General features: G+C 33.5%; 4 protein-coding genes and 1 pseudogene across 6 annotated transcripts; 3 read left to right on the forward strand and 2 right to left on the reverse strand.

Moving 5' to 3' along the window:
• The first annotated feature begins 6103 nt into the window (after nt 1-6103).
• Nucleotides 6104-9475, forward strand: LOC101222564 (heptahelical transmembrane protein 4). 3 transcript variants are annotated; one of them, XM_004141807.3, is made up of 5 exons: nt 6104-6346; nt 6473-6529; nt 6888-7156; nt 7977-8301; nt 8469-9475. In XM_004141807.3, the coding sequence occupies exons 3-5, from the start codon at nt 6891-6893 to the stop codon at nt 9120-9122; spliced, it is 1245 nt and encodes a 414-aa protein (XP_004141855.1). In that variant the 5' UTR covers nt 6104-6346; nt 6473-6529; nt 6888-6890; the 3' UTR covers nt 9123-9475. The 3 variants fall into 3 exon arrangements, with proteins under 3 accessions (XP_004141855.1, XP_004141856.1, XP_031743741.1); XM_031887881.1 differs by having other exon boundaries at nt 6144-6346; nt 6430-6529; XM_004141808.3 differs by lacking the exon at nt 6473-6529 and having other exon boundaries at nt 6143-6346.
• A 351-nt stretch (nt 9476-9826) lies between these two features.
• On the forward strand, nt 9827-10899 carry LOC101211830 (annotated as a pseudogene).
• Nucleotides 10900-13627: 2728 nt separating this feature from the next.
• LOC101222323 (galactomannan galactosyltransferase 1) lies at nt 13628-15460 on the forward strand. The gene has a single exon (XM_004141806.3). The coding sequence runs from the start codon at nt 13904-13906 to the stop codon at nt 15236-15238; it is 1335 nt and encodes a 444-aa protein (XP_004141854.1). The 5' UTR covers nt 13628-13903; the 3' UTR covers nt 15239-15460.
• A 3808-nt stretch (nt 15461-19268) lies between these two features.
• On the reverse strand, nt 19269-22305 carry LOC101215290 (ruvB-like 2). Its single transcript, XM_004143358.3, has 2 exons — nt 21188-22305; nt 19269-20236 (listed from the first exon to the last, which is right to left on the reverse strand). The coding sequence occupies exons 1-2, from the start codon at nt 21934-21936 to the stop codon at nt 19588-19590; spliced, it is 1398 nt and encodes a 465-aa protein (XP_004143406.1). The 5' UTR covers nt 21937-22305; the 3' UTR covers nt 19269-19587.
• A 2515-nt stretch (nt 22306-24820) lies between these two features.
• On the reverse strand, nt 24821-25162 carry LOC105436027. Its single transcript, XM_011660181.2, has one exon. It carries the CDS (start codon nt 25160-25162, stop codon nt 24821-24823), a length of 342 nt encoding a protein of 113 aa, XP_011658483.2.
• Between the last annotated feature and the right edge of the window lie 1322 nt (nt 25163-26484).

The following is a 26484-nucleotide window of genomic DNA, read 5'->3' on the forward strand; positions in this document are numbered from 1 at the left end:
TAGGGCTGGGTCCCACCCTCAGCCTCTATTATAATGATTTTTCTAATCTCCATCTCATCCCTACACATATCTATCGTTCATTGTTTTAGAACGGCGGTCTGAAAATATTGGAATATGAACTAACACAAATTTAAGAAACGAAACAGCAGTTTCGTTTTTAATCGGAGTTGTAGTTTTATGTTCATTATAAACATTTAAGGTACCAATTTGAACCATAACCTTAGAAGTTCATCCCAAATTGGAACTTATGCTAATTTGACTAAATCAGCATGATTAAGTGTTAAAGTTCAGAACTTATTATTAAAAGCAATATAACTGACCAATGACGAGAGAAAAGTTATTTAATTTTTCTTTATTTCTTTTTTATTCAATATGAATATTGTTGATGAAGAACTGAAAAGGAGGTTGGAAACTTGAATTTCTATCACCCACTGTATGTCTTTAATTCTGAGTTTCTGACCTCAGGTTTCAGGGACCGTCAGAGTTGGCCCCAAGGACCGGTTTAGGCCGAGCTCTTTTTCTAAACAATTTATTTATTTATTTGTATTAAAAAAAAAAAAAAAAACCAAGTATGGGATGCTGACGTGGCCAATTAATTTTGGGATGTGACTCTAATTTGACGGGAGATTCCAACCTATTCTGCCTACTCAAAAACATATTCCCCCTCTCTTTTACTTTTTACTATCAGTCAAAAATATATATATACATATTAACCTTTAACCCACTCACTTTTAAACATTATCGGTATAAATTAGATCAACAATTTTTGTTGATGTGTCCCACTATGGAAGACTTTGAATACGAATAGTACATTCTATTTCGTTTGTTGGGAAAATTCCAAACTAATTAATTTTGAAAGGATATAGAAAAAGAGCTGAAATTTGAGGAGAGGGGCTGAATCACAGTTCACATTGAAATGAATGGGATCCATTTCTCATCATTTATGCATTTGGAATTAATATCACCATCGATCTTATTGACTTTTCAAACCTTGTAACCACATGCCAAGTAAAGTGTTCGGATGGGCATGGTATGGCTCAAACTGCTTGCCCTCTATATATTAATCTCAATATAAAATATCTTAATTTCAAGAGCTACTGTTTTGTAACTACTTCAAAGATAAAACACAGCTAATATTTGGCAGGTTGGGGATCAAATATATTTATATAATTACCAATAATTATTTTGAATTCCTGTAGAATGTTTTAGATGCAACTGGCAACTCAATGGATATGATAAAAATGTAGAACCAATGAAAATTATTGTAGGGATGTATAGATCGAATATGGTAACTGTGGAGAATGCCAGGCGTGCAATACAAAGTCAACAATTCAACCATTGTGAGTATGAAACTAAATCAGCAATTCAACCATTCACACGTCAAATACGTCAACCAAAGAAGAACTAACAAGTATGAAGATTTATTGAAAAATCTAGTTTGTTACAATTTGTTCTGTACATTTTATTTATTGTTCCAGTACTTACAATAATATATTGTAGACTTCCCTTTTTTCTTCTATTTTTTCGATAAAGGATAGGAATGATTTCCTTTTCTCGATTATTGGTTGAAACCATAAAAGAGATTTTGTGTGTACAAAAGGCCGTATTATTGCCCTCTACAAAAACAATTTTCTCCCATTTCTCAAGTATCCCCTAAAACTTCATTTTGTATCGGAACTTTATAAAACTTAAATTGACAAAATAAAAAAGAACAATTCCACATAGGAAAAATTAATGAAGGGATCTTACTCTCATTTAACATAGCTATTCTTACATTGTCAAATAAGTTTTATTTAAAATGGAACTCCCTACCATCTAATATCTCTTCATCTATGAAGCAAACCACACTGAGTACCAAACACAGAAAATCCCTTAACACACTAGGTTGATTAATTATTTGATCCTCGTTTGGTTAACATGTTGTTTTTTCCTTTTTGTTTCTTTTATCAAGCCTATTTTCCTCCTCTCTCACGTTATAATTTGCAACATCCTTTTATAATTGTTGAACTCCTTGTCAAATTTAAAAAATAAAAACAAACTTTAAATTTAGCTTAGATTTTTTAAACGAATGGTAAAGAACACATAAAAAAAATGTGGGAAGTTAAAAAGTGTAGATAGTATGTTTTGTGTGTTTAATTTTAAAAAATGAAACTACCCACTCATAAGAAAGTGTGTAGAAGGTTATTATAAAGCCACAGCCTCCTAGAATCGGAAGTTGGGAGGAAAAAGTAAAGAATTAAAGGATATGGTGGAGTTTTAACTAATACCTCCTGTATGTACGGGTTCTTTCCGTTAGGATTCTGGACTCTCGAAAATGTTATTTTACCAAACAAGAAAAAGAAAAGAAGCCCTAACTTTTATTTTATCTTAAAGTCAACTTGCAACCGGGCCATCTGATACTAATTTTTCAACGCCAAACACAAACGCGGCTGCTGATTTTTTCCATGATGCTGTCATTAGTCACTAGCTAGTCGCTCCCGGCCGTGGGCATGGACGGCAAAATACTCTGTATCGAACTACTACCTGATTTTTCGATGAAACTTCATGATCGTCATGTTAAAATTACAACTTCTATTTCTTAATTCAACAGGTCAATATTTTAATTCATATAGCATACGGTAAAATTTGAAACTGAATTGTAATAAATATGGTGGTTGATTGTGCTATATTTAAAAATATCTATTCGGTATATTGAACAACACCTGACCGAAAAAAAAAAAAAACAATAACATCTACCACATATTTTTGGTGTGATTTTTTAGCTAAATATATTAAGAACATACAATGAAGTATACATAATAGATACTTAGTAGAAATTAAATAATATATATAAATGTTGTAATTATTTATTATTTTTTAATACAAATTGAAAATAGAGAATTTGAACGCATCAACTTTTGGTCCTTACGTGTATAGCATAAATAGAGCTAATCTATTTTTAGCGTGTTTCATACATATAACGCGCGACAACAAAAATAGTGAACATGGAGTAAAAAGTATTAAGGAAGAACTTAGGCCCAATCAGCACAAGCACGAGTCAGCAGCTCAGTCATCAGAGTTAAAAATCCTCATCTCATCCTACAAATACAGATTAGAAAATTCAGAAAGCAAGAGGAAATAATCTAGAAGCATTCATTGGTTAACATTCAGTTTTAAGGAATATTTTGCCTGGTATCAGCATCAGCGAAGTGTAAGATTAATTATTGATACTGTCTATTATTCTTTTGTATTTTATTGTGTGTTCTAATTGTAGGCGTACACCAGTGTATAAAATGGGCAGGTTGCCTATGAAATGATATATAAGGAGAAAACAGAGAATTGATCCCCTCAAAGAAAGCTTTCCTTCCTTATTCTCAACTAGAAGTGCATGCAGTAACAACAATCTTTAATAAAAGTATTGATATAAAAAAAAAAGCATAAATTCGCGGACATGAGCTTAGCTCGACTGACACATGTATCTTCATGTAGACAAGAGGTTTTGGGTTTAACTTTCCACCTCAGCATTTATTACAATACATTTGCAAAAAGCATAAATTCAAAACGTGAAATCACTATAGGAAGAGATAGTTTCAACAAGGAGTAAAACTGTGAGTACAAAATAACATTCATGATAAATGGTAGTTGTCAATATTGTAATCATATTCCTTTAGTACATACCAAAGTTTTAAAAATATTACAAATATATCCAAATCGGTTAAATCTATCAATGTTAGGCAAGAATGTATGCAGTAAAAATCTATCCTCAATCAACTTTGTTATATTTTTAATTTTTTTAAAACTGCTATGTGCTCGTCAATTATAGATTTGCAGTAATCTAAGACGGGGGTTTTAGAATGCATATTATTGGGCCTCATAACTAAATACGGGCGGCGTGTATTTTCCATGTAGGGCTCAGTTGGCCCAACCATCATTTCGACGTTGTTAGAGTCCGAGATGATTAGCCGCCCCTACTAATTCAATATCCACCGATGATTTCTTGTTTAGTTTTACTTTCATGTGATTCCAATTTTTGTAAATTTTTTGTTTGTTTGTTTATCTATTTTAAAAACATTTAATTCATATTCAACTATTTTTTAAAAGTTAAATTTAGATACATAAACATAAATTTAAATTTCAGAAAAAAAAAAGAAAACAGTTAAATCAATAATAACCAAGTTGGTCTAGCATGATAGTTGTGGAGATAGAAAACCAAATTAATTACTATTAATAATTTTTTTAAAACAAATTATTAAGAGTTAGTTGGAAGAAAAAAACAAGTCCGTTACATTACAAAACAATAGAATAATAGAATGATGATTATAGACGAAACCGCCATCTCTTAGTCATTACACCACATAATAAAATAATACATGGAAGCCCCAACCTTATCCCTTCAAATAAAAATATTTATGATATCCACTTTTTTTTTCTATTAAAATCATTTGAGCATTAACATATTGGATCATATCTTTATGGTTTGAATTCGTGGCGATGTAATCAAACAATGTATATGATCCATAGTAAATTAATGATAACTACTGTATAATTGATCTGCCAAAGTAAAAAAAAATATTAGTTGTCTAGCTCTATAACTGTAAACATGTAAAAGATTTTAACAATAAAGTCCAAGCTCTATGCAAGATACAAAATCACTAATACCAGGAAACTTTCCGTGAATGCGCAATTTGAATACTTAACACAGCTCATATATATCTATAGCTTAAACCAATAAATAAAATATTTAGTCATTCCCATATGTGTGATAACAATCAATAATATATTTTTTTAATTTTGAATATTCAACTTTCATTACACCTATTTACCATGATTTAATTTTCACCATGGATAACTATCTAGAAATCAATTTCTCAAAAGTTTCCTTTTAACTTCCAACTAACATAGGATCAAATATGTTGTCCTACAAAATTAAGTAAAATATGTATAAATTGAACTAAGCACCCTCAGATATATATATATATATATAAATGAAAGTTGAATGCATAAGATGTGAGAGGATACCTACAATGTGGCTATAAAATATTTAGAAAGTAGGGAAGGAGAATTGAAAATCTATTATCAAATCCACTTGTTTAAAGTAGATGTGGACATCCAACAAAATTTATTCAATATTTATGCGAGATAATTTGTTTAACAATCGTGGAAGCATTGAAGGCTATTAAAGTTAATAAATTAAAATAAGACTTCGAAAATTTCAAAGTTTAACCATAAACTTCTCATTTTGTACTTCAAATTTCATCATAGTGTGCCTAATTTTCTTGCTTTTGTTTTGGTTTCAAGATGAAGTTAAATAACCTATGTGAATAACATCAATACCACATGTCATATTCAATATTTTTTTAGGTCCACTCTCTAAAGACGTCGGTATTTAATTCACATAATTAAATTTGACACGTTACTTTTTAAATAAATCCAATAAGTAAAATAATTAAAATAGATAAATAAATTTATAGTTTCATATATTTTAAATTCATACAAGTATGAAATATAGAAATATAAAATGATGTTTTTAATTAAAAAACTAGAAAAAATAACTTCTAGTATTAAATTTTAGAGTCTAATTTTTATTGGATAGATAGGTTTTAACATATTTACACTTTTAATTTTTAATTTTTAATTTGATTTTATTGTTTTTATTTAGTTTATAGATTCAAAAAGTATATTTATAATTTTTTACAAAATATTTAGTTGAAGTTTTCAACAATTATTTAAGTTTAAATAATGATGAACTGAAAATTTAAATTTAGTTTTAATAATAATTAAAAAAACAACGAAACTCAATCAAGTTTAAATTAATTGGTAAATATTTTACTATAAAGAGAAAAAAGCGAATATTGAGTGAAAATAGAAGGTTAAGTATTATAGAAAAATAAAATTGAAAGAAAATTGAAAATGTGAAAGATAGAGAGTAATAAAAGAAGATTAAGAATAGGAATATAGGTTCCAAAAAGGAAAAGAGAGTGACAAATAGGATACATGAGTAGAAAAATCGAATTAAAGGCTCACCAAATGTGGCGGTTTGAAGAATTTTATGTTATCACCAACTCAATTATTTAATTAATTACGTAAAAGGCAGAAACTAAGTAAGCCAAATAAAAAAGGAAGAGAAAGAAAGGTACACATCAAATCAAAATCTGCGGTTATATTGAGGAGAAATTGAAGTTGCGCCACCAGCCAATTTCGTACATTGCCAAATCGCATCTTCGCATCTTGCCAACGAATCTCTCTCTTTCTCTTTTTCATCGCTCCCAATAACATATAAACCTTCCTTTTCGTTAACATCTAAGCCTTTTCTCCTTCTGGGGGTCTCCGACGTCGGAATTGATCCATCTCCTTGGCAATTTTGGTGGTCAGTTTTTTTTTTTTCCCCTTTTCCCTACTTCAATGCATTTTCCTTTTTCTTTGCTTCCCTTCTTATTCCCCCTCTTGCAGGATTTTGTCCGGTAATTTTCATTTTTTCCCCTTCTTGCTGCAGGAGGGGACGAGGGTTTGCTTCTGTCCTATATTATTCTGGGTTTCTTCCAAATTATAGGTATCTTATTATTATTATTTTTGTTGTTTTCTTCTTCTGGGGATTTCTTTTCTTCTTTAATTCACCGAGTTCTGGACGTGTTTTTCGCTTCTAATTTTACATCTGAGCGTTTTTTTGGAAAAACAGGACGTGAGAATGGTTTTGTTGTCTTTGTTTGGTTTGATATTTTGGCATATTGCATTTTCTAATATTCGATTTCAAGACTTTTGTTCGGTTAGTCAATCATGGCGGGAAAATAGGAGGTTTATGATATTGCTTGAGACAGTTTTGAATTGTTTCTTATTTTGAATCGTTTGACTTGGAGAATAATATTGGTTGGTTATATTGTTCATTGCACATTGTTTGTTTGGTTGAGCAGGAGATGGATATGGATGCATATGAGGAAGTGACTGAGAAATTTAAAATTTCTGCTGAAACAAATGAGGGTCATCATAAGTATTCTTCGAAGGAGGGAAAAGGGAAAAGGCTTTGGAAGAAGGTGAAGTATCAGCTGGTTGAGTACCACGCTCTACCAGCCTACTTGAGGGATAATGAATTCATTTTGGGCCATTACCGTGCTGATTGGCCTATGAAGCAGACACTGCTCAGCATCTTTTCCATTCACAATGAGACTCTTAATGTTTGGACGTAAGGCTTTACACTTCATTTTGCTAGCTACTGTTCTTTGAGGGTTTTTAATTAAAATTAGCAAAATTTTCATTTTCATGAGATTGAGAAGACGATAGCTGGTACTTTTTTTGCTTTGACATTGTGAAATTTTGATCAATTACAAGCTTAGACTACAAAACATGAAGATTGCGAATCAGCATTGTTCTTAAATTTAATTACTAATTGGATCGTCAAAGTTTATATTAGATATACCCAGTAATATGTTTAGATCATTATGTTATGTAATCTGTGGAGCGTTGTGCACAATACGGAAATTTTGTTTCTCGAACGCCATGGTGCCTACTACATCTTTTTTTGATGTAATTCTTTTGAGATTAGTAGCTGGAGAGACAGGAGTAGTTAATTAATAATATTTTCTGATAAGGCATTGGGACTTGTAATAGAATAAATCTATAAGGAGTATAAATCAAAGCTTGAATAAATCTGTAATTAGCTTCCGCTGTAGAGATTAGGTTCATCCACTGTTAAAGAAGTTGCTTTATACATATGTCTTGAAGACTTTAGTTGAATAATTTCTAACAATCGTCAACTCTCAGTTCTATAGTGGGTTGGGTTATTTGCCCCTCTTTTCCCCCCTTTCCTTTGGAAACATTTGGAACTTGTTTTAAATTATACTATGGGCCATAATCCTTTTTATTCATCAAGAAATTTTGTGCTTTGCGCTTATGTTCAGCATCAAGTTATGCAATGAATCTCGCATATTCTTTGCTATGCAGTAAACTGATATTTTCTTCTTTTCATGTCGCCTCCTGCTGCATTTGAATACTGTACGTTTCAGGCATTTAATTGGATTTTTCCTCTTTCTCTCCTTGACCATATACACTGCAACAAAGATTCCTGACGTTGTTGACATTCATCCTCTTCAACATTTGCCTGACGCATTGAGAAAAGCTGATTTGCACAAATTGCAAGAAGAACTCTTGACGTGCCTTCCTTCGTTGCCTCACTTCCCTGATCTGCAGAAGCTCAGGGAGGAGTTGAAGATTGCAATGCCTTCAATGGATATGCTTTCATCACTATCTCGTTGGCATGTTGTGGAACTTCTATACAATTGTTTGCCTGAGCGATTCTCCCATGGAAATCAAACTGATGACTGTGTTCTGGTAAGCTGTATGCTTAATTCTAATATTGGGATTCCCAGGTTATTTTATTGGATTCTATGGAATTAGACATTAGTTTCTTACCTTTTTCCTGGGGATTCGTTCAGAAGAACTTGATTTTATATTCCTCTAATTGTTTTCTCTGTTCTTATCTTCTTGATTTAATCCAGAGAAGTATGAAGGAGGAGGTTGCCAACATGATTGCACCCTTAGCTATGAGACCAATCACCCGGTGGCCTTTCTTCGCATTCTTGGGCGGAGCCATGTTTTGCCTGCTTGCCAGCAGCACTTGCCACCTTCTTTCCTGCCACTCTGAGCGTGTCTCGTACATAATGCTCAGACTAGACTATGCCGGAATTGCGGCCCTTATATCTACCTCCTTCTACCCCCCAGTTTACTACTCCTTCATGTGCTACCCCTTCTTTTGCAGTCTCTATATGGGGTTCATTACTCTACTGGGAATTGCAACTATCTTGGTGTCTCTGCTGCCAATGTTTCAAAGCCCCGAATATCGCACTTTTCGAGCATCCCTCTTCCTTGGCATGGGCTTGTGTGGGATTGCCCCTATTCTACACAAGCTTATCCTGTTCTGGGGCTCACCTGAAGCACTCCACACAACAGGGTATGAGATACTGATGGGGATATTGTATGGTCTTGGAGCCCTTGTTTATGCATCAAGAATTCCGGAGCGATGGATGCCTGGAAAATTTGACATTGCTGGCCACAGCCACCAACTATTCCACATTTTAGTAGTTGCTGGGGCGTATACTCATTATCGCGCAGGACTGGTTTACCTCAAATGGCGTGACCTGCAAGGTTGTTAAATTAGAATTTCAACGAGAATTTAGTTTAATATATTCTATATGTACGTATGTAATATTTAGCCGGACTTGGAAAGAAAGCTCACTCCCAGTCCCAACATTTCACGGGCCGTAAGATCAGAACCAGCTTCAAGGTTTTAATAGAATATGGTCCAATGCTGAGTCTTGAGTGTTCATTCTCAATGCTCAATTCCCACCCACTATGTTGAATTGTTAAATCTACATGCTCTGCAGTACAGGCTTTTTCTATATCCTTAAAAAGAAATATACTTTTTACTGCATTCATGGTAGATCAGTGTGAACTCGATCAACAAAAATAATTATATCTCAAACTGAGTCATTTGGATTTATAATTATTGAGGTCTTATAGTTGTCTCGGTGTGATCTATCCATTTTAATTTAATTGTTGATGTGAAAAGCATGCACAGGCGAGGGATTTTGATGTTATCTTACTTAAATGGGGCATAATTCTTTGACCATTTATGGATTTTTTATCTTTTTATATTATATTTAAATAGTAAGCATCCTCTGTCAGATACGGATGAGCCTTCCATAACCAAGTACAGTCAAAAGCTTTTGAGGAATGTTATCGATATCTTTCAAATCTTTTATTCAACAACGAATCTGATCACTCTTCTTTCCCAAATTGCTGTCTATTTTAATGATAAAATTATTGGACAACAAATTCCATCTCCAAACATTTACAAATGGGGTTGCCTTCTCCAATACTTCTCAACTCCCAAAATTTTCCATGGCAATACAAAGCAGAACTTGCTGGTTCTTTTGCAATGTTTCTCTTTGTCGGAGGATCATTTCTGGTTTTCTTCTTAAATACTACCCACTACTCCATTTCCGTATTTAGAGTGAATCTTTCGCCGGAGATGAGTTATCCGACAAAATTGACCCGCCCGATCCAACCTTCTACGACGACCCAAGTCTCAGTTACTCAATCGAGAGACGAATGGAGGATTGGAACCAGAAACGGAAACACATGGCCGGATCGCCACCGCAGATTTTACGCCGGAGCAAGCAAGCGAATATTTCTGGTCACCGGATCACAGCCATCGGCGTGCAATAACCCAGCCGGCGATCACCTTCTACTGAAACTTTCCAAGAACAAGGTGGATTATTGCCGAATCCACGGCCACGAGATGGGCTCTCATTGGGCCAAACTTCCAATAACGGGCCTCAATGTTGGCCCATCCAGAAGTGGAATGGATCTGGTGGATGGGCTCTGACGCTGTGTTCACGTACATGGAATTCAAGGTACCATAGAGAGATACAAAGACCACAGCCTCGTGGTCCACAGTTGGCCCAATATGGTTTACGAGGACTGGGATAATAAAAGCTGGACCGGCCTCAATGCTGGAGTATTTCTGATAAGAAACTGTCGATGGGCCATGGACTTAATGGACTCATGGGCCAAATGGGCCCTCAATAATCTGATTACGTAAAATGGGGCCCAATATTGATGGCGACGTTTAAGAACAAGCAATTTCCAGTTCCGGACGATCAGTGGGCTCTCATTTATTTGAGGAAAAAATGGTGCGACAAGGTTCATTTAGAATGGGAGTATTATTTGGAGACGCATTGGATTGGGTGTGGTGGGGAGTTATGATAACATTACACGTGGGTAGTGGAGATGGAGAAATAGAGAGGTGGGGTTGTGCTGCAAACATCCGGAGAGTGAGCGGTGTTGAAATGTTGAGAGTCTGAAACTCATACTCCATATATGATACACGATCTACTAATATTATTTTCAATTGATTTTGAGATGAAACTTTATCTTATCAAATAAGCTAGTTTTAGATATAATTATAAAAAAAATCTAAAAGCTTCTCTTGTCCACTTAATCTCAAAATGTATAGATCTAATTGAATACAAACTTTGAGGTTTTAATTAAATTTAAAATTCTTTTGATAATATATAATTGCGAATGAAACTTATTAAACAAGAAAGGGAAAGTTTGGTGTTTTATGAAGTTCTAAGTTTATATCTGGTAAATAAAAAATCGAAATAATTAGAACTTATTCCTTTGGTTTTGTAGAGATAAAACTCCAATTAGTTATTTTGTTTTTTTCCTCTTAATTCTACATTTCTACTTATGGTTTTACTGCTACAAAATGTGTCGGCGTTGTGTGTTTTGACATTTGCAAAAAGATGGTGTAGTGCTTTTTCTGGAGACACAAACATTATCACTTAAACACATGATATGGTATGGTGTGTATTTAATTTTCTTGTAGGGTACCCTTAAAAACGATACATCCTTTACCTCAATCAACCAATTTTTGTTTTACCCACCTTTATATCATTCACCACTCAAATTTTATAAGAATAGAAAGCCACCCTTATGGAAATTCATGTGCAGCCGTTTTGAGTGGTTTTCATAAAATTAGACTATTTTGCTTTACATCACTATGTATAATATAAGTCTTTATACCTAAGAACGCTTAAGTCGTGTGTAGTATAAATTTTAATGGAGAAGTTGAAGTTGATATTGTGTTGAGTTAGTAGAAAGGGTGGAAAGAAATTTTTGTAAAAGATGGTTGTTACCAAAGTGTCATGATTTACGTGTCATTTTATCCTTGAAAAAGGATTTATTTTTATTAATTGTTGGTGGTAGGTGACTAAAGTGAGGTTAGCAAGGTGGAAATAGGCTTAAGTGTTTTAGCTAGGCATTTTAAGTCAAAGGTAGGCAGCCAAGTTGTAAAAATAACCTCTAGGGACAAAGCATATACTAGGCATTTAGGTTGGCAAGCTTAGCTAGGCGAGAAGGGTGTGCTAGGCGAGCAACACCATGCGACCAAGGCAAGGCACTGGGGCAAAGGCCATGTGAGAAGGTGTGCGACATGAAGAATGTGGCCAAAGGGCATGTCATGCATTGAAGAGTTGGTGTTTTAAAGTGTGTCAAGGGTTAGACGCTTTGGTTGAGGTGAGGGCTTTGCGAGAATGGTTAGATACCACGCGACCAAGTAAAGCTTAGGCATTTTAGTAGTGCTCTTTAAGATAGAATTCAAGTGTCTAGGCATGAAAGAGTTTAAAAGAACGGTAAGCAAGAGGTTTTTTAAGATTGTCATGCAAAAGCCAATATTTAAGTCAAATATGTTAGTTGGTTGGTAAGTGTTGTCAAATTATGGCAATGTTTGTCAACTTTTGCATCCTCTTTCGAGGTCAGGTTAGGAGTTAGAGAAAGGGCTCAGGGAGGGAGTGTGACACATTCATAGCGCCATAGGACGTTGCAAGCATAAACCTCTTTGACTTCTATTTTCTTTTCATACTTTGCTTTGGTCGATACCTTTTGACTTCGCTTACACTCATTTTAACAATAAAATGATATAAACATTGAATTCTACTATTGAATTGATCAAAACCTATAAAATAGCCTAGAAACATAAAATTATGGAATGGTCTCGAATAATTAAGCAAGATTAGGTAGCACATGGTGCATAATTAAGTTGGATAAATTGTATACCCTATCAATGGGTATGTTGCTGAATCGTGGACATGGTACAAGTAGCATATCTACTATTAGGACAAGTTACATGACCTTAACATACATAAACTACATGATTTGGACAATAGATGGTAACCTAGATAACAAATGTGTCATGTGAGAGCTATAAAAGTTGTATCATATGTATATCTAAAAAGGCAAAATTGAAAAGAGCAGTGAGGAGATGGTCAATGCCAACAACGGAAGACTGGCCGTTGGGTTTAGTGATGGTGAATGTCGAACGTTGATGTGACTCGGTGAGCAATGGAAAGATTGGTTAGGGTGCGGTTAGTTATCAGAATTATTGATTTTTCTATAGCAAAATTGAACAATCATATATTTTTAGAAAATTCAAATTAAGAAACGAACAGATGATGGGAAAAAAAATACTAAATTCAAATTCCTCCTCCAAATTTATCATTAATTTTGAATTTTACCGAAGTTGTAAATTTATTTATTTATTTATTTTGGAAAACTACCCATATATATATATATATATATATATATAATATATATATATATAAACTAAGACCGAGAAGGAATCTATAGCAATTTTAAGCCATAATATATTGGTAGGTAACATTGTTTCTTCTTTTCACTGTAGTTGAGATAAAAATATATAGTTATTTATTTAATGTATGATATATTATGGAAAAAGAGAAAAGATTGAAAAAGGAAAATGAGAGAGATGGGACAAAGATGGTAAAAAGTTTGGTCACACTCACATATAACACGTTGCACCCTTTTATGGGTTGTTTTCTTGAACGGCGTTTCTCCTAACATTTTTCTATCTTCCCAGGAAATCCGCTCCACATCTCTACTTTTATTTCCTTTATTCCATTCTTTTTTCAAACTTATTTTTGATGAAAATGTTTAGGATGCAGACTAAATCCTTACAATTTGAAAGTATAAAGACTAAAGGGGATACAGTACAGTACAATGGGAATAAAGATTGTTTAAAATTTTACTTTTTTAAAAAGAATTATTTTGGAAGTTGAAAAAGAAGGTATTTTAAGGGTGTGAAGAAGGGGAAAAAGAAAAAAAAAGAAAGAAACCCCGTTGATGGTTATGACATAAAAGAAGAGAGAGTAGAGTGGTATAGAAAGAGGGAAGAGGGCGCCACTTCTGACGCTCTTCACGCATTTCATTTCCCTTTCCTCCCTGTTCTCTTCTGTTCTTCTAAACTTACCATTTTTACTCGCACAAACCACCGCTAACCTATTCGACTTACTTTTCCTCCTAATCAATACTCACATGATTTTCTTTCCCTAAACCCACTTTTAAACCCACCATGCTTTCTCCTCACTCTTCCTCACCTTCCATGGCTAAACCCACTCTCCGCCACAGGGCTTCTGCCTGTCTCGCCGACGTTTTCCGTTTCCTCGTCGGTTCATTTCTCGCTCTTCTTCTCCTCTGGACCTTTTCCTCTTTCCTTATTCCTTCTTCTTCTAATTTTGACTCCCTTCACCCTCCTGATTTTGCCTCTTCCTCCCGTAATTCCCAAAATCAGTATCCTTCTCTGGCGTATGACCCACCGGATATCACCTTCTACGATGACCCCAAACTCAGCTACTCCATTCAGAAACCCATCAAGAATTGGGACGAGAAGCGCCGCCATTGGCTCAAACACCACCCTTCTTTCGCTGCTGGAGCCTCTGAGAGGGTGCTTCTGATAACGGCGTCGCAGCCCAAGCCGTGCCGGAACCCCATCGGCGACCACTTGCTACTGAGATTCTTCAAGAACAAAGTGGACTACTGCCGTATCCACGGCTACGATATTTTCTACAACAACGCGCTACTCCAGCCGAAAATGTTCTCGTACTGGGCGAAACTACCGGTGGTTCGAGCAGCCATGATAGCCCACCCAGAAGCCGAGTGGATCTGGTGGGTCGACTCAGACGCGTTGTTCACCGACATGGAATTCAAGCTCCCATTGGACCGTTACAAGAACCACAACCTCATCGTCCACGGCTGGACCCACTTAATTTACGAACGGAAAAGCTGGACAGGGCTGAACGCCGGCGTGTTTCTCATGAGAAACTGCCAATGGTCCATGGACTTCATGGACGTATGGGCCAGCATGGGCCCACAAACCCCAAATTACGAGAAGTGGGGACAGGTATTGAAATCGACGATTCCGGACAAGCTGTTCCCGGAATCAGACGATCAAACGGGGCTGGTTTATCTTCTTTACAAGGAGAAGGAGAAATGGGGGAACAAGATTTACTTAGAAGGGGAATATTACTTCGAAGGGTATTGGGAAGAGATCGTTACAACATTTGACAACATCACCGAGAGGTACATGGAAATGGAGAGAGGGGGACAGGAGCTGCGACGGCGGCATGCGGAGAAGGTGAGTGAGCAATACGGTGAGTTTAGGGAGAAATATTTGAAAGAAGCTGGAAATGGTAAAGGGAGTTGGAGAAGGCCTTTTATCACACACTTCACTGGGTGTCAGCCTTGTAGTGGAGATCACAATCAGATGTATTCTGGTGGATCTTGTTGGGATGGGATGCGTAAAGCTTTGAATTTTGCTGATAATCAAGTGCTTAGAAAGTATGGTTTCATGCACCCAGATGCATTTGATTCTTCCGTCTCTGAAGTTCCTTATGATTATCCTGCCTAAGACTAAGAGGTATGTAATTCTTGGTTTAGTCAAATTTGGAGTCATATTTATCTGCCAAATTTAAGAGAAAGGTGAAGGAGTACGTATGTGTATGAATTAGAGAAAAGAGAAGTAAGTGTAATCTATCTTCTTCTTGGAAAATAGTGCATTACCGAGTGGCTTTTGGAAACTGATGTTCTTCTTTTTGTGTGTGTTTGGTTGAAGTGCTTTTTTGGAATCTTAGATTCGCACATCTATATGAAATTGTATAGAAAAATGGATTAAAGAAAGAGGTTTTTTTTTTTTTTTTTTTGGAAGTGCTTCGAAAATCCATCCATATGAAAAAGGGGAAAACGGATTTCAGAATAGGATAAAGGAATTGCTGCTAACTTGGGTAATGCAAATTGAGATGATATTGGAAATGGTTAAACTTGTCTGTTTCAAGCATAAGACAAAAAGGGTAATGTGTATTATTATTGTTGCTGTTTATCTTTGGTACTACAGAAATAAGGTAAGGTAGAAAGAACTAAAATCCAATTATCTTTTGACCTAACCTTAAATTGTATTAAGAGATTAACTTGTATATCAATTTGTTTTATTTGTTACATGCAAATTCAGTTTCTGAAATTTAATTATTTTATATTTCAACTTTTAATATTATAAATTTAGTAGTAGTGCTTTTGAATTTTTAGAGTTTCATTTCTTTAATAACAATTTTATTTTTAATTCCTTTTTCTTTTATTAAATAAAAAATAAATTGATACCTAATAAATCAATTAGTCTTTAAAATTTTGAAATAGATATTTTTCTAAAGTTAGAAATTAAATAAAGACAAAATAACAAAATAAGGAATTAAACTAGCAATTCAATCAAAATTAAAGTCATGAAGAAAGTGTAAAGAGCAGGAGATGATTTCCTAATTTGCTTCCCAGCAAATTATGGCGATGCTTATGGTATTTTATTTTTAATTGCCCGCATAAAGTCATGGCATGATTGAAGGATAATTTTCTCTTCTTTTTTTCCTCATCTTTCTATTTTAGAAAAAAAAAATCGTTGATAATATTTTTCTTACTTTACCCAACTTTTGTATAATGGAAGCATCATATTGTCGGGTAGTGCATGCGAGATTGTCTTCCTTTCAATTAGCCCCGATTGACTCTATCTCTCTTTTTTACTTTAACTTTTTTTTGGGTATACTTTATCTTTAATTTGGGGAATTAAAATTGTTATTGATATTGTCACACATTTGAATTATAGCTAGACGATTGGATCACTTTAATTTGGAGTACTGGCATGGTCCATAGCATGTCGTATTTATAATGACCTTGGAAGCAGGAAATACCTATGACAACACATCCAAAAGGATAAAATAAATAAGTAATATTTTAGTTTATTTTATTAGATTTAAAAATAGTACTAATAAACATTATGGAAAGGTTATAAAAAAAAAGAATATAATGGGAGATTTGAATGGGGTATTATTGACGTTTGTCTTAAACTGACCTTGCACATACATATCTTTGTAGGTTGTGTTGGATTGTGCATTGACTTTCTGATTCTCCAACTTCTATTCAGTTTCTGACACATTGTATTTTTCTAAGGATTTGATTAGATAGAAAGTTCATAATTTTTAAAATATATGATATTAATGTAGATTAGATTACTGAGATCTTTTACTACTAGATCAGATGTATGATTGAAATGGACTTAGTTTTAGCTTTTCTCTGTGTGAGCCCCATTCTACTATTGTTGAGTTGGGAATTTAATTTGATTATGTTCTAATTAATGGTTTGAAATTAAGTATTAAGGTAGTTGGGGCCACTTATGCACTTTCTTTTTTAGTTTAAAGATGTGGGGTAGGAATCAAACATAGGATCTCTGTAATTATTTAAGATCAAGCCTAATATACAACCGTTAACATCATTGCTCATGTAATTATGGCACAATCTTTATATTGTTTAGAATATGGCAGGTGAAGAATAATATATATATACATATCAACAGAAAATTATAATGTATAATGCCAAGCAAAAGTTATATTATAAATCTACATTTTGTGCCAGTTTTAGAAAATGGCACCGAAACTCATCATTCCAGCGAGCTAAGCCATTAACTATCATATTTTGTGATCTTTAAATTATGCCTAAAATAAATCTTTTGTTGTGCTTCTGTGGTCAAAATATCATGTCACCCATTTAACTTGAGTTAATACCTCAGACTTCATTCACTATTGCCCTAACCTCTAGAAATAACATGTCATATGTCGAAGCCTAGCACCATTAGCAAAGCACGCCAATGTGATCCTGAACGTCCATCCAACACTATGTTTGCAAAATTGTCTCAGGGTTTGGAAAAGATTTATTAATTTTAATATGTAATAGTTTAGTTTTTATATTTTGAAATTTGGAGCAATTTTACTCAGGTTTTTGGAAAAGATTTAAATTACCACATTGACAATGACAATACTTGTGTCAACGTATTAAATAGAGAAGAAAAGGGGTGGGGGAATACAGTACCGTAATGCAATAATTCAATTTCAGTTTTTCGTCTGTCGGTTACTGTTATGCTTCCATGGGCTAATGTATTATTGTACTTTTAAAAAAAAGTTAAAAAAATCGGAAAAAAGAATATGGAGATTAATATATAATTGTAAATGCATGGGATGACATAAATGCTCTGGCCCTTATTAAACAAGGACAACTGTCCAAGAAAGTCATCATAAATGTAAGCATTGGGTAACATTTATTTTCATTTGTTATTGGGCTATTTTTAAATTTATTTCCAGTATTAATGTTGGAGTATTTAACAAATATGGCCTAAAATTGTATATACTATTATAAATTTGACCTAAAATTTTCAATTTTTTTGTTAGAAAGGTTCCGAATGAACTAATATTTTACATAAATATAGGGTTTAAATGACAAATTTATTTTTTTTATTATTAATAATATTTATAAAAAAAGTGAATCATGTTTAAGATTTGCCTTTATAGATATTATGTGTAAAAGTATGGTAAGTGATTAAATTTTATTATATTAATATTAATAATAAAAAATTTCTATTAATTCGTTTTCTTTATGATTTTTTTTAAAATTTTAAAATTTCTCCCCTTCTCTTTTCTCACTTTTCAATATCTCTCCGTTCATTTTTTGTTTCATTTTTCATTATTTTTCATATATTTTATATAATTACAGTTATATTGAATAATACAGTGTATATTTTATTAATTAAATATTCTTATATCAATTTGTTTATGTATTTTATTTAAATATTCATATCTTAAGTGGTAAATAATACGTTATGATTGAAATAATATTGATTATGTATGAAAGTTGTTTATGTTTATAGGAACATGAATCAGAACAAATTATGATGAGTATATGTAGTATATGCTATTAAAATATTAGTTGTTCTTTGGTATATGTAATGTTGAAAAAAACTGAAAATTTTGCTATGTATGAAATTTGATTAAAAAATTTAAGATCCAAAGAATTGTATGAAAAAAAAGATTGAAATGTTAAATTGGTTTAAGAATAGTATTTATAAAACAATACATTGTATATTTTATAAATAAAAGATTATGTTATCAATTTTTTAAACTGATTTATGTATTTTGTTTCAAATATTCATTTTATATATAATTAATAATATGTTAGGTTTGAAACAATAGTGATTACATGTAATTATAGTATATATTGTTCAATTTCAGTTGAAAAATGAATAAAAAGGAAAAACAACCTAAACCAAAAGGGGATAAAGTTAAACAGAAGGCTTACTTACCCCTATCTGAAGAGAGGAGAAATTACACAAAAGAAATGGTGAAAACAATCCAATTTCAGAGTTCGAGCAGTGTTTACATAATGTATAACAAAAAATATTAGAAGACTTAAAAATAGAGTATAGTTCAATTGACATACAGTATATGTATGCCTCCTCTTCAAGAGCGGCCACAAAAAAAATTTTGAAACCCTGCCTTCTCATTTATAAGCCCGCAAGACAGCAGCTCTATCAGCTCATCAACTCTACAAAGCCCGAGCTAAGCAAAGGACAATTGAGAAATACAGTCGTTCCCAATAATTCAGGATTACTAGTAATTTTAACAGCCTTAAATTTGTAATTTCAAACCCCTCTTCTGAAAAATCATATATAGCACGGGTTAAAACAAAAATAAATATCTAAGCAATCTAACAGAACCAAAGTACAGAAACCAAGAGCAATAAGCATCGAACATGAAAAGACTAGATATAGATCTTACACACTGGTGAAGAATCAGGAAAGCCATTAGGTAATATATAGACTGCAGGAAATTCAAAATCCTAGTAACTACAGCACAATTCAGTTTAGCCTCCAAAATTATTCTACTAAAGATGTCAAGGGTTCATAGCATTAGAATCATCTTCTTCACCATCTCCCAATTCGCTGAACATGTATTGATTTTGGTACTCCATCAAGTACTGAGTTGATCTCTTCACATCTAAGAACAGATGATATACTCGATTTATGTCTTCCATCTCCACAATCTTCCCCTTTCGCTTTTGACAGGCCAAAGCAGCGGCTGTGATTAAATGGATGGCATATCTAAGAGATGTTTCTACACCAATTGTGGTCAAAAGTCTCTTTGCCTCTTCAGACATTTCTACTTCTTCCTCTTGAGATCTGATATCTAAAATCTTTCGGATTTCATCCTCCGTATAAGGTTGAGTAGAAATTATAAGTAATCGATCAAGAAGATCAATAGGAATACCATGAGGGGATTTGTAGTTTGTTCCCCGGATTGTGGTAATCCCCCTGTTTGTAGCAACAACTAGTATTGGAGCCATCTCATTCTCCAAAGCACGATTAAGGAAAGAGAAGCACTCAATATCAAGCATATGAACCTCATCAATAAAGAGAACACCTGGAACTATCTCGGCCTTGCCTTCTTCCCTCCACTCAGCCACTTTGGTATCAATTTGTTCCCTTACTTCAGCTCGAATTTCTCCAGTATCGCCAGTGAATAAAGCTAAGAAACCTTGTGTTCTGACGATAAAGGACAATTAAATGAGAACATAACTCTCAGAGAAATCCAGAGGAAAAAAATGAAGAGTTAGATGGGACAGCCAACTTATCAAGGCCACGAGACATGAGTATGACCAATGACTCGTAAAACTGAAGAATATATAACCAACTTACATCTTCATTCATTGCATACAAAGGATTGGGTTGAGTTAATTTTACTTTAGAGAACACAGAAAATATATATTATGCTTTAGTAGAGGTAAGAGGTCACACGCAAAATTGCACAATGCTATGTATTACAGAACTGGTGTCATTAGTTCAATTCCTCCCATGCTTAAAAGCAAAAAAAAAAAATCAAGAGGGAAAACCAAGATCAATGGTGTGAACATAGAATATGTATGTAATTAAGGAATGGGACCATTTCGTGTAATATGATATATTGAGAAACAGAGATCGAATCCTTCAAATCTACTTATATTAACAAAAGTTGAGGAAGTGCAAAATAACAGAACAAACTACATTATTTAGTGATAGTAACGGCAAAGTCATACGGATAGTTCAATGTAAGCTCACTAAGCTAGATGTACATGCACTTATGGAAGTTCAAGAAGGGACGGTGCATTTTTGGGAAACACAAATTGAGCAATCCGGGGAAACCCCATATACTGGAGTATAACATTCGTTGCATGGTAAGCTAGTTACATAGAAACAGAGACCAACAGCAAACAGAAGTTTCATGAAACATCATCAAAAGGGCATTTGATACCACAATCCCGACTCTCGATAACTTCTAACTGTAAACAAACAAAACCTTGAAACATATTTCAATCGAACCACTATACGTGCATAAAATTTGCAGATGCCAATTATCATAAGAGACATTGTTTCCAATGTCAGTCTCAGAGCACAGTTTCAAAAACACGAAACTCGACAAAATTGGAATTGGAAAGTTTTAAAGGAAAATCTAATAACCTGCTATTGATGACATCAATCTCATGGAGTGTGACACAATGTACAACCTCCTTCCGCTTCTGCAACTCACCATCGGGGCATTGCACAAACTTTGTTTGGGGACCCATTGCATCATAATCCCTAGACCTAGAGAAAGACCTCCCTAGTTTAGTAATTTTCCCCGAGGCCTTATCAATCGCAATTACATCCCCGCTCTGCACCTTTTCCTTTCCCAAAGCTTCAATCATCTTCGCCCCCAAATCATATACCGTTTCCATATCCGTTGTTTTCAAAGTAAGTTTCCCAGTCTTCGACGCTGCCCCGGCAACTGCTGGCCTGTCTATTTGAACCTCAACGACCTCTCCTTCGATAATCTCGGTTTCTTCCTTTATTCGGACGCCAATAGATTTACGGAAGGCCTGCATCAACGCTTCAGTTTTGGACATTTCCAAAGAAAAGAGCTCACTGCCAGCAATCATTGCGAAAGGGGTTTCAAGACCAAGGGACTTAGCCATGCCCATGGCAATAGCAGTCTTGCCAGTACCAGGCTGACCAGCGAGGAGAACAGCCCGACCGGCAATTTTGCCTTCTTTGATCATCTGAAGAATAACACCAGCGGCCTTACGAGCGGCGGTTTGGCCAACCATTCCCTCGGAGACGGCCCGTGGTTCAAGGGAGGAATCAAGGCCGAGGCCGCGGATGTGGGAATGAGCCCCAATGCGCTCAATTCGCGTTAGGTCGCGGCTCTCCGACAGCTTCAGCTCCGCCATCGTAAGAGCCGATGCTGGTAATTTTGGTTGATTGGAGAAAGACGCAAAAACAGAGGTTTGGGAATTAGGGTTAGGGTTCAGGGTTTTGCAAACTCGAAGAAACACTTTCTGAACGTTGGCGTTCGGAGGGTAATTGTGTTAAATGCCGTATCCTCCAAATCCCTCCAAATATTAAACTAAATTAACTTTAAGGAACAATTTAATTTTGTGTGCTGTTACAAAAAAAAAAATAATGGTAGGTTTTCAATAGGCATGAAGATAGTAGGATGGATCATAATTTGGCCAATTATGTTACCTGTTAACCTCTAATCATAATTTGACACGCATGGGAGTGTCAATGTGCTCAATGGGACGAGCAAGCATGCAACATAGGCTGCATGTGGAACTTTGTGAACACATCAAGGGAACACACACAAGGCACAACAGCAGCAAGTACCCAAGTGTGGGGTGTGTGACGGTAGTGTGTTTAAAGGCGAAGTATAATGGCACGGGCAAAAAATCAAATGTTTACGAGTCATTGCTTTTCATTTTTTTTTAGTTTAACAAACGAGAGTAGAAAATTATTGTCTTTGTATGTATAATTAGTGAAATCAATTTGTTAAAAAATATATTTTTTTTTCTCCGTTGATACATATTGAGTATTTTATTATTCAATTTTACTATTTTATTTTCTGATTCCATTGTTGATTTGATTCTCAACAATAAAATTGAATGATTATTACTTCATATTACAAAGAACTACGAAAATCAATCATGGAAATTAGCAATTGGCACACGTATACTTACAATTAGCAATTCTTTATTACACAATTTAAATCTCCAACAAAAAAAAATGGTAATACCTTATTTGCTAATTCATTCTCATACCTTGTTTTAAAACTATATTTATATATATAATTTAGACGAAAAATAACACAATTTTATAATGATTGAACTTTGTTCTATAAACTAATAACTTTGGAAAAAGTCATAGGTAGAGATATAAATGTATAGATAGTCTATTAAATGTTAGTAAATTTTAATTCAAAATTTTATTTAATCCATGAAAATAATTTGCCAAAAATTGATATAACACAACTTAATAAGTACAAAGGTTATAATATTTTTTAAGAAGTTAGAAACTTAACTCCAAAATTTGTTGAATAATTTAGGATTGCGTATTTTCCAATCTATAAGAAACACTCAATTCGTAAAAAATTCTAAAGAAAAATAAATTGTTTTTAGATGAAAGAACAAGTCAAACCCTTTTTTTATAATTAATTCAATCTTTTTTTTATAATTAATTCAATCTTTTTTTATAATTAATTCAATCCTTACTTAAAGAATCAAAACAGCGATAATAGTAGATAATATTAATAAAAACAGCAGTAGCATCTCAATCCTCAATGTGTAGTAAAAGAAAAAATATCAAATTAAAAAAAAAAACTAAATACCCCAATAAAATGCTCCAATCCCACCATCATTAAAAAGAAATCCCAAAACAAACATCACTAAATTTACTTACATTATTTACTCATGTTCTAGTCAACTAAACTATTTATAAACGATCTCTTCACCGATCTTAGCTACATGTAACGTTGTCAATGTAAAAGTGTTTTCGACACTTGAGGTTGTAGGATGCTAGATTGAATGTAACTTGATTATTTTTCGTTTAGTATATATACCAAATAGGTCGATCAAAACAAACCCCGTGACGTTTACTTTTCTCCTTCTACGATGCATGTCAATCCTTACGCGATCTTTCAATGTCTATAGGTTTTAGGTCCACCAATAGATATCCAATATTTTCTAAAACAACTCAATAAAATATAAAACGAAAACTTTAAAATACATACCTTTTTAAAAATTGAATGATATATAAGACAATTTTTGAAGTAAAACTACCATAGATGGATGAGCATCCCGTGGATTCAAAGTTTATGATGAAGATTTCTAAATTAAGAATTCTTATCTTAGTTCTAATTAACATACGACCGGAGATGTAAATTGATTTTTTTAAAATCATTCTTTATCTTATCTTATGATTTTCTATATCTAAATAAGCATGAATAAATAGGTGGATGCTTTTAAAAGGAAGCTTTAATTAATGATTTTATTTTTTCAAAAATTAAATTCATTGACTTATACTTATATTTGAAAAGTACTTCATCTTTTTTAATTAAAACAATGCGTTGAATATTTTTTTCGGGAAAAAAAAAACTACCACAATGAATTGAGTTAAAATACGTTTTAGATCCTATCTTTCAATTTTTGTATATATACTTTTAAGAAAATAACTATCAAATTTTTTTTTTTTTCAAAATTGACCAAATAATTTTCAGGCAAATAAATAATATATGTTTTTAAAATTTAGGATGAAATGTTAATAGATATAAGGTAGTAAATTTAATTAGTTAATATACTTTAAAAGATAAATTATATCAGAAATTCCTCAATATCCATATTAGAGTTTTTTTTTCCTTCTATTTTTTGGAAAATGAGATAGTGAGTTTTTCTCTTTTCTTTGACATAATCCTAAAACTCCACTGATCCAATCAATAATTTCAAAATTAAAGTCCAAACTTTTTTTAAAAAAAATTGAAAAAAGTTGCAATTGCTATTCAATGGGGATGAGCGTATTACAACAATGGGAGATAAAAATGGGCAATAATCGGCCGGCACGTTCCAGTTTCAAGTTTCAACCCCCTCTGCCTCTCCAATACATATCAATTTTGAACATTTTATTATAAAACGAGATGAAGCTAGAACTTAGATGAATAATATATACTAATTCAGTATAAATATATATTTTTAATCACGACACCATGGAATAATGATTGAATTAATTCCAAGAAGGTGAAAATACCAAAATTAATCACACTATATAATCAATTAAGTTTGAATTTTAATACGCCCGTCTCGATGATCTTCTATGAGTATGAACAGCGTAGCTTTTGCTTCTAGGATACAAATTATTAAGATTACTCCCCTTGAATTCATCTTCAAATTCATAAGTTTTGTCTTCGTCGATTCTCCCAATTCCCACGCTCTGGCTTCTCGGCACGTTCTTCGGCGATTTCCTCGCCTCCAAATCGAGTTCCACTTTCTTGCCCAAGCTTCGGACTGACGCCGCCCTCAGAAGCTCACTGTAGTCGTCGCCACCGTGGCTGGAGGCGGCGCTGGACCCAACGCTGTAACTCCTGGGCAGATTGATGGGCACCTGACCGCCCGGTCCACTCAGCGCCATCCCGTAATCCAGGTGGTTGGAGCAGTCCGTCAGGCTTCTTATGTAGAAATCTCGGACTTTGGACAACAGCCGGCTCGAGGCTCTTGCTAGTTGGCTCAATTTGCTTCCTTTGTTCATCTTCTTCTTTTCATCGACGTTCTTAATTATATTCTCCATTTGATTGCTTACCCTCTTTTTTCTTCCTTTTATTTGCTAAGTACGCGCCGCCGTGGATGTCGGAAATCTGAAATCGGCGGGGAGTAGAATTCGGTGGAAGTTTGAATTTGGGAGTGGTTGAATGTTTATGTATATATAGAGAGAAATGGAGTCTGACGGAAGGGGAATGTGTCAAAGACCATACTGGAGTTTTGAGAGAGATAATGTAAACAAAAGATACTCCCACACGTATTTTCTACACAAAATGATTGATTTTGTTTTATTGATATATACATTTAGTTTTGAATACGAGTCTTGACCATGAGTTTCGAGTTTTATATACCATAAAAAATAAGTCATTACTTTTGTGGGAGCTTTGGTTATATAGATCGTGAGGTAATAAGTAGAGATATTTATTTTTCTATCCTAATCTACTTCTAATTGGATGTAAAAATTTCAATTAAGTGAAATACATAAGGAGGAAGTAGGACATAAAAGATTTTTGTAGGCTTAAAAGGGTTGGGGACGAGAAAAGTTTCTCATCCTTGTGCTTGTGGTGTTAAATTCTTTTTATTTATTTGTTTAGAATAACTCAATGTTCTGTAGTTGTTGTTATTGTTATTATATAAGTCTAACGATTTATTGGACACAAGTAATTTTGTAGCTAATATGGACTTAGTTACTTTTAAAATGTTTATAGAATTATTAAAAGTTAAACTATGTGATTTATTAACGTACATGTTTTAAATTTTGTAAACCTATCTTACACAAAATTGAAACATTTTTATTATTATTATTAGATAATAGACAAAGACAAGATATAAATGGTGAGTTAAATACCAATTTCAAATAGAATTAATGGTTTGTGAGTATGGTTGTGAAATTTGAGTAAACTATTATCTTTTAAGTTGCAAGAAGCTTAGTATTTTCAATTTATATAATTGTTTTTAATTGATTGTCTAGGATTAAAAGTGAGTAAAACTATATCCAATTCCTAAACCACAATTTTGTAATTTAATATTTTTGTTAATAAAAGTATCATGTTAATTAATTCATAAGTTTTTATAATTATACGATTTAGAATGAATCTATTCCCTTATAATTACGACAATATTAAAAGTGAGTGTACTATAATTATGCATTTGTCATAATATAATAAACTAATAAACATATGTTATAATTAAATT

The sequence above is a fragment of the Cucumis sativus genome, chromosome 6 (genome assembly GCF_000004075.3).
Source record: "Cucumis sativus cultivar 9930 chromosome 6, Cucumber_9930_V3, whole genome shotgun sequence".
Lineage (NCBI taxonomy): Eukaryota > Viridiplantae > Streptophyta > Magnoliopsida > Cucurbitales > Cucurbitaceae > Cucumis > Cucumis sativus.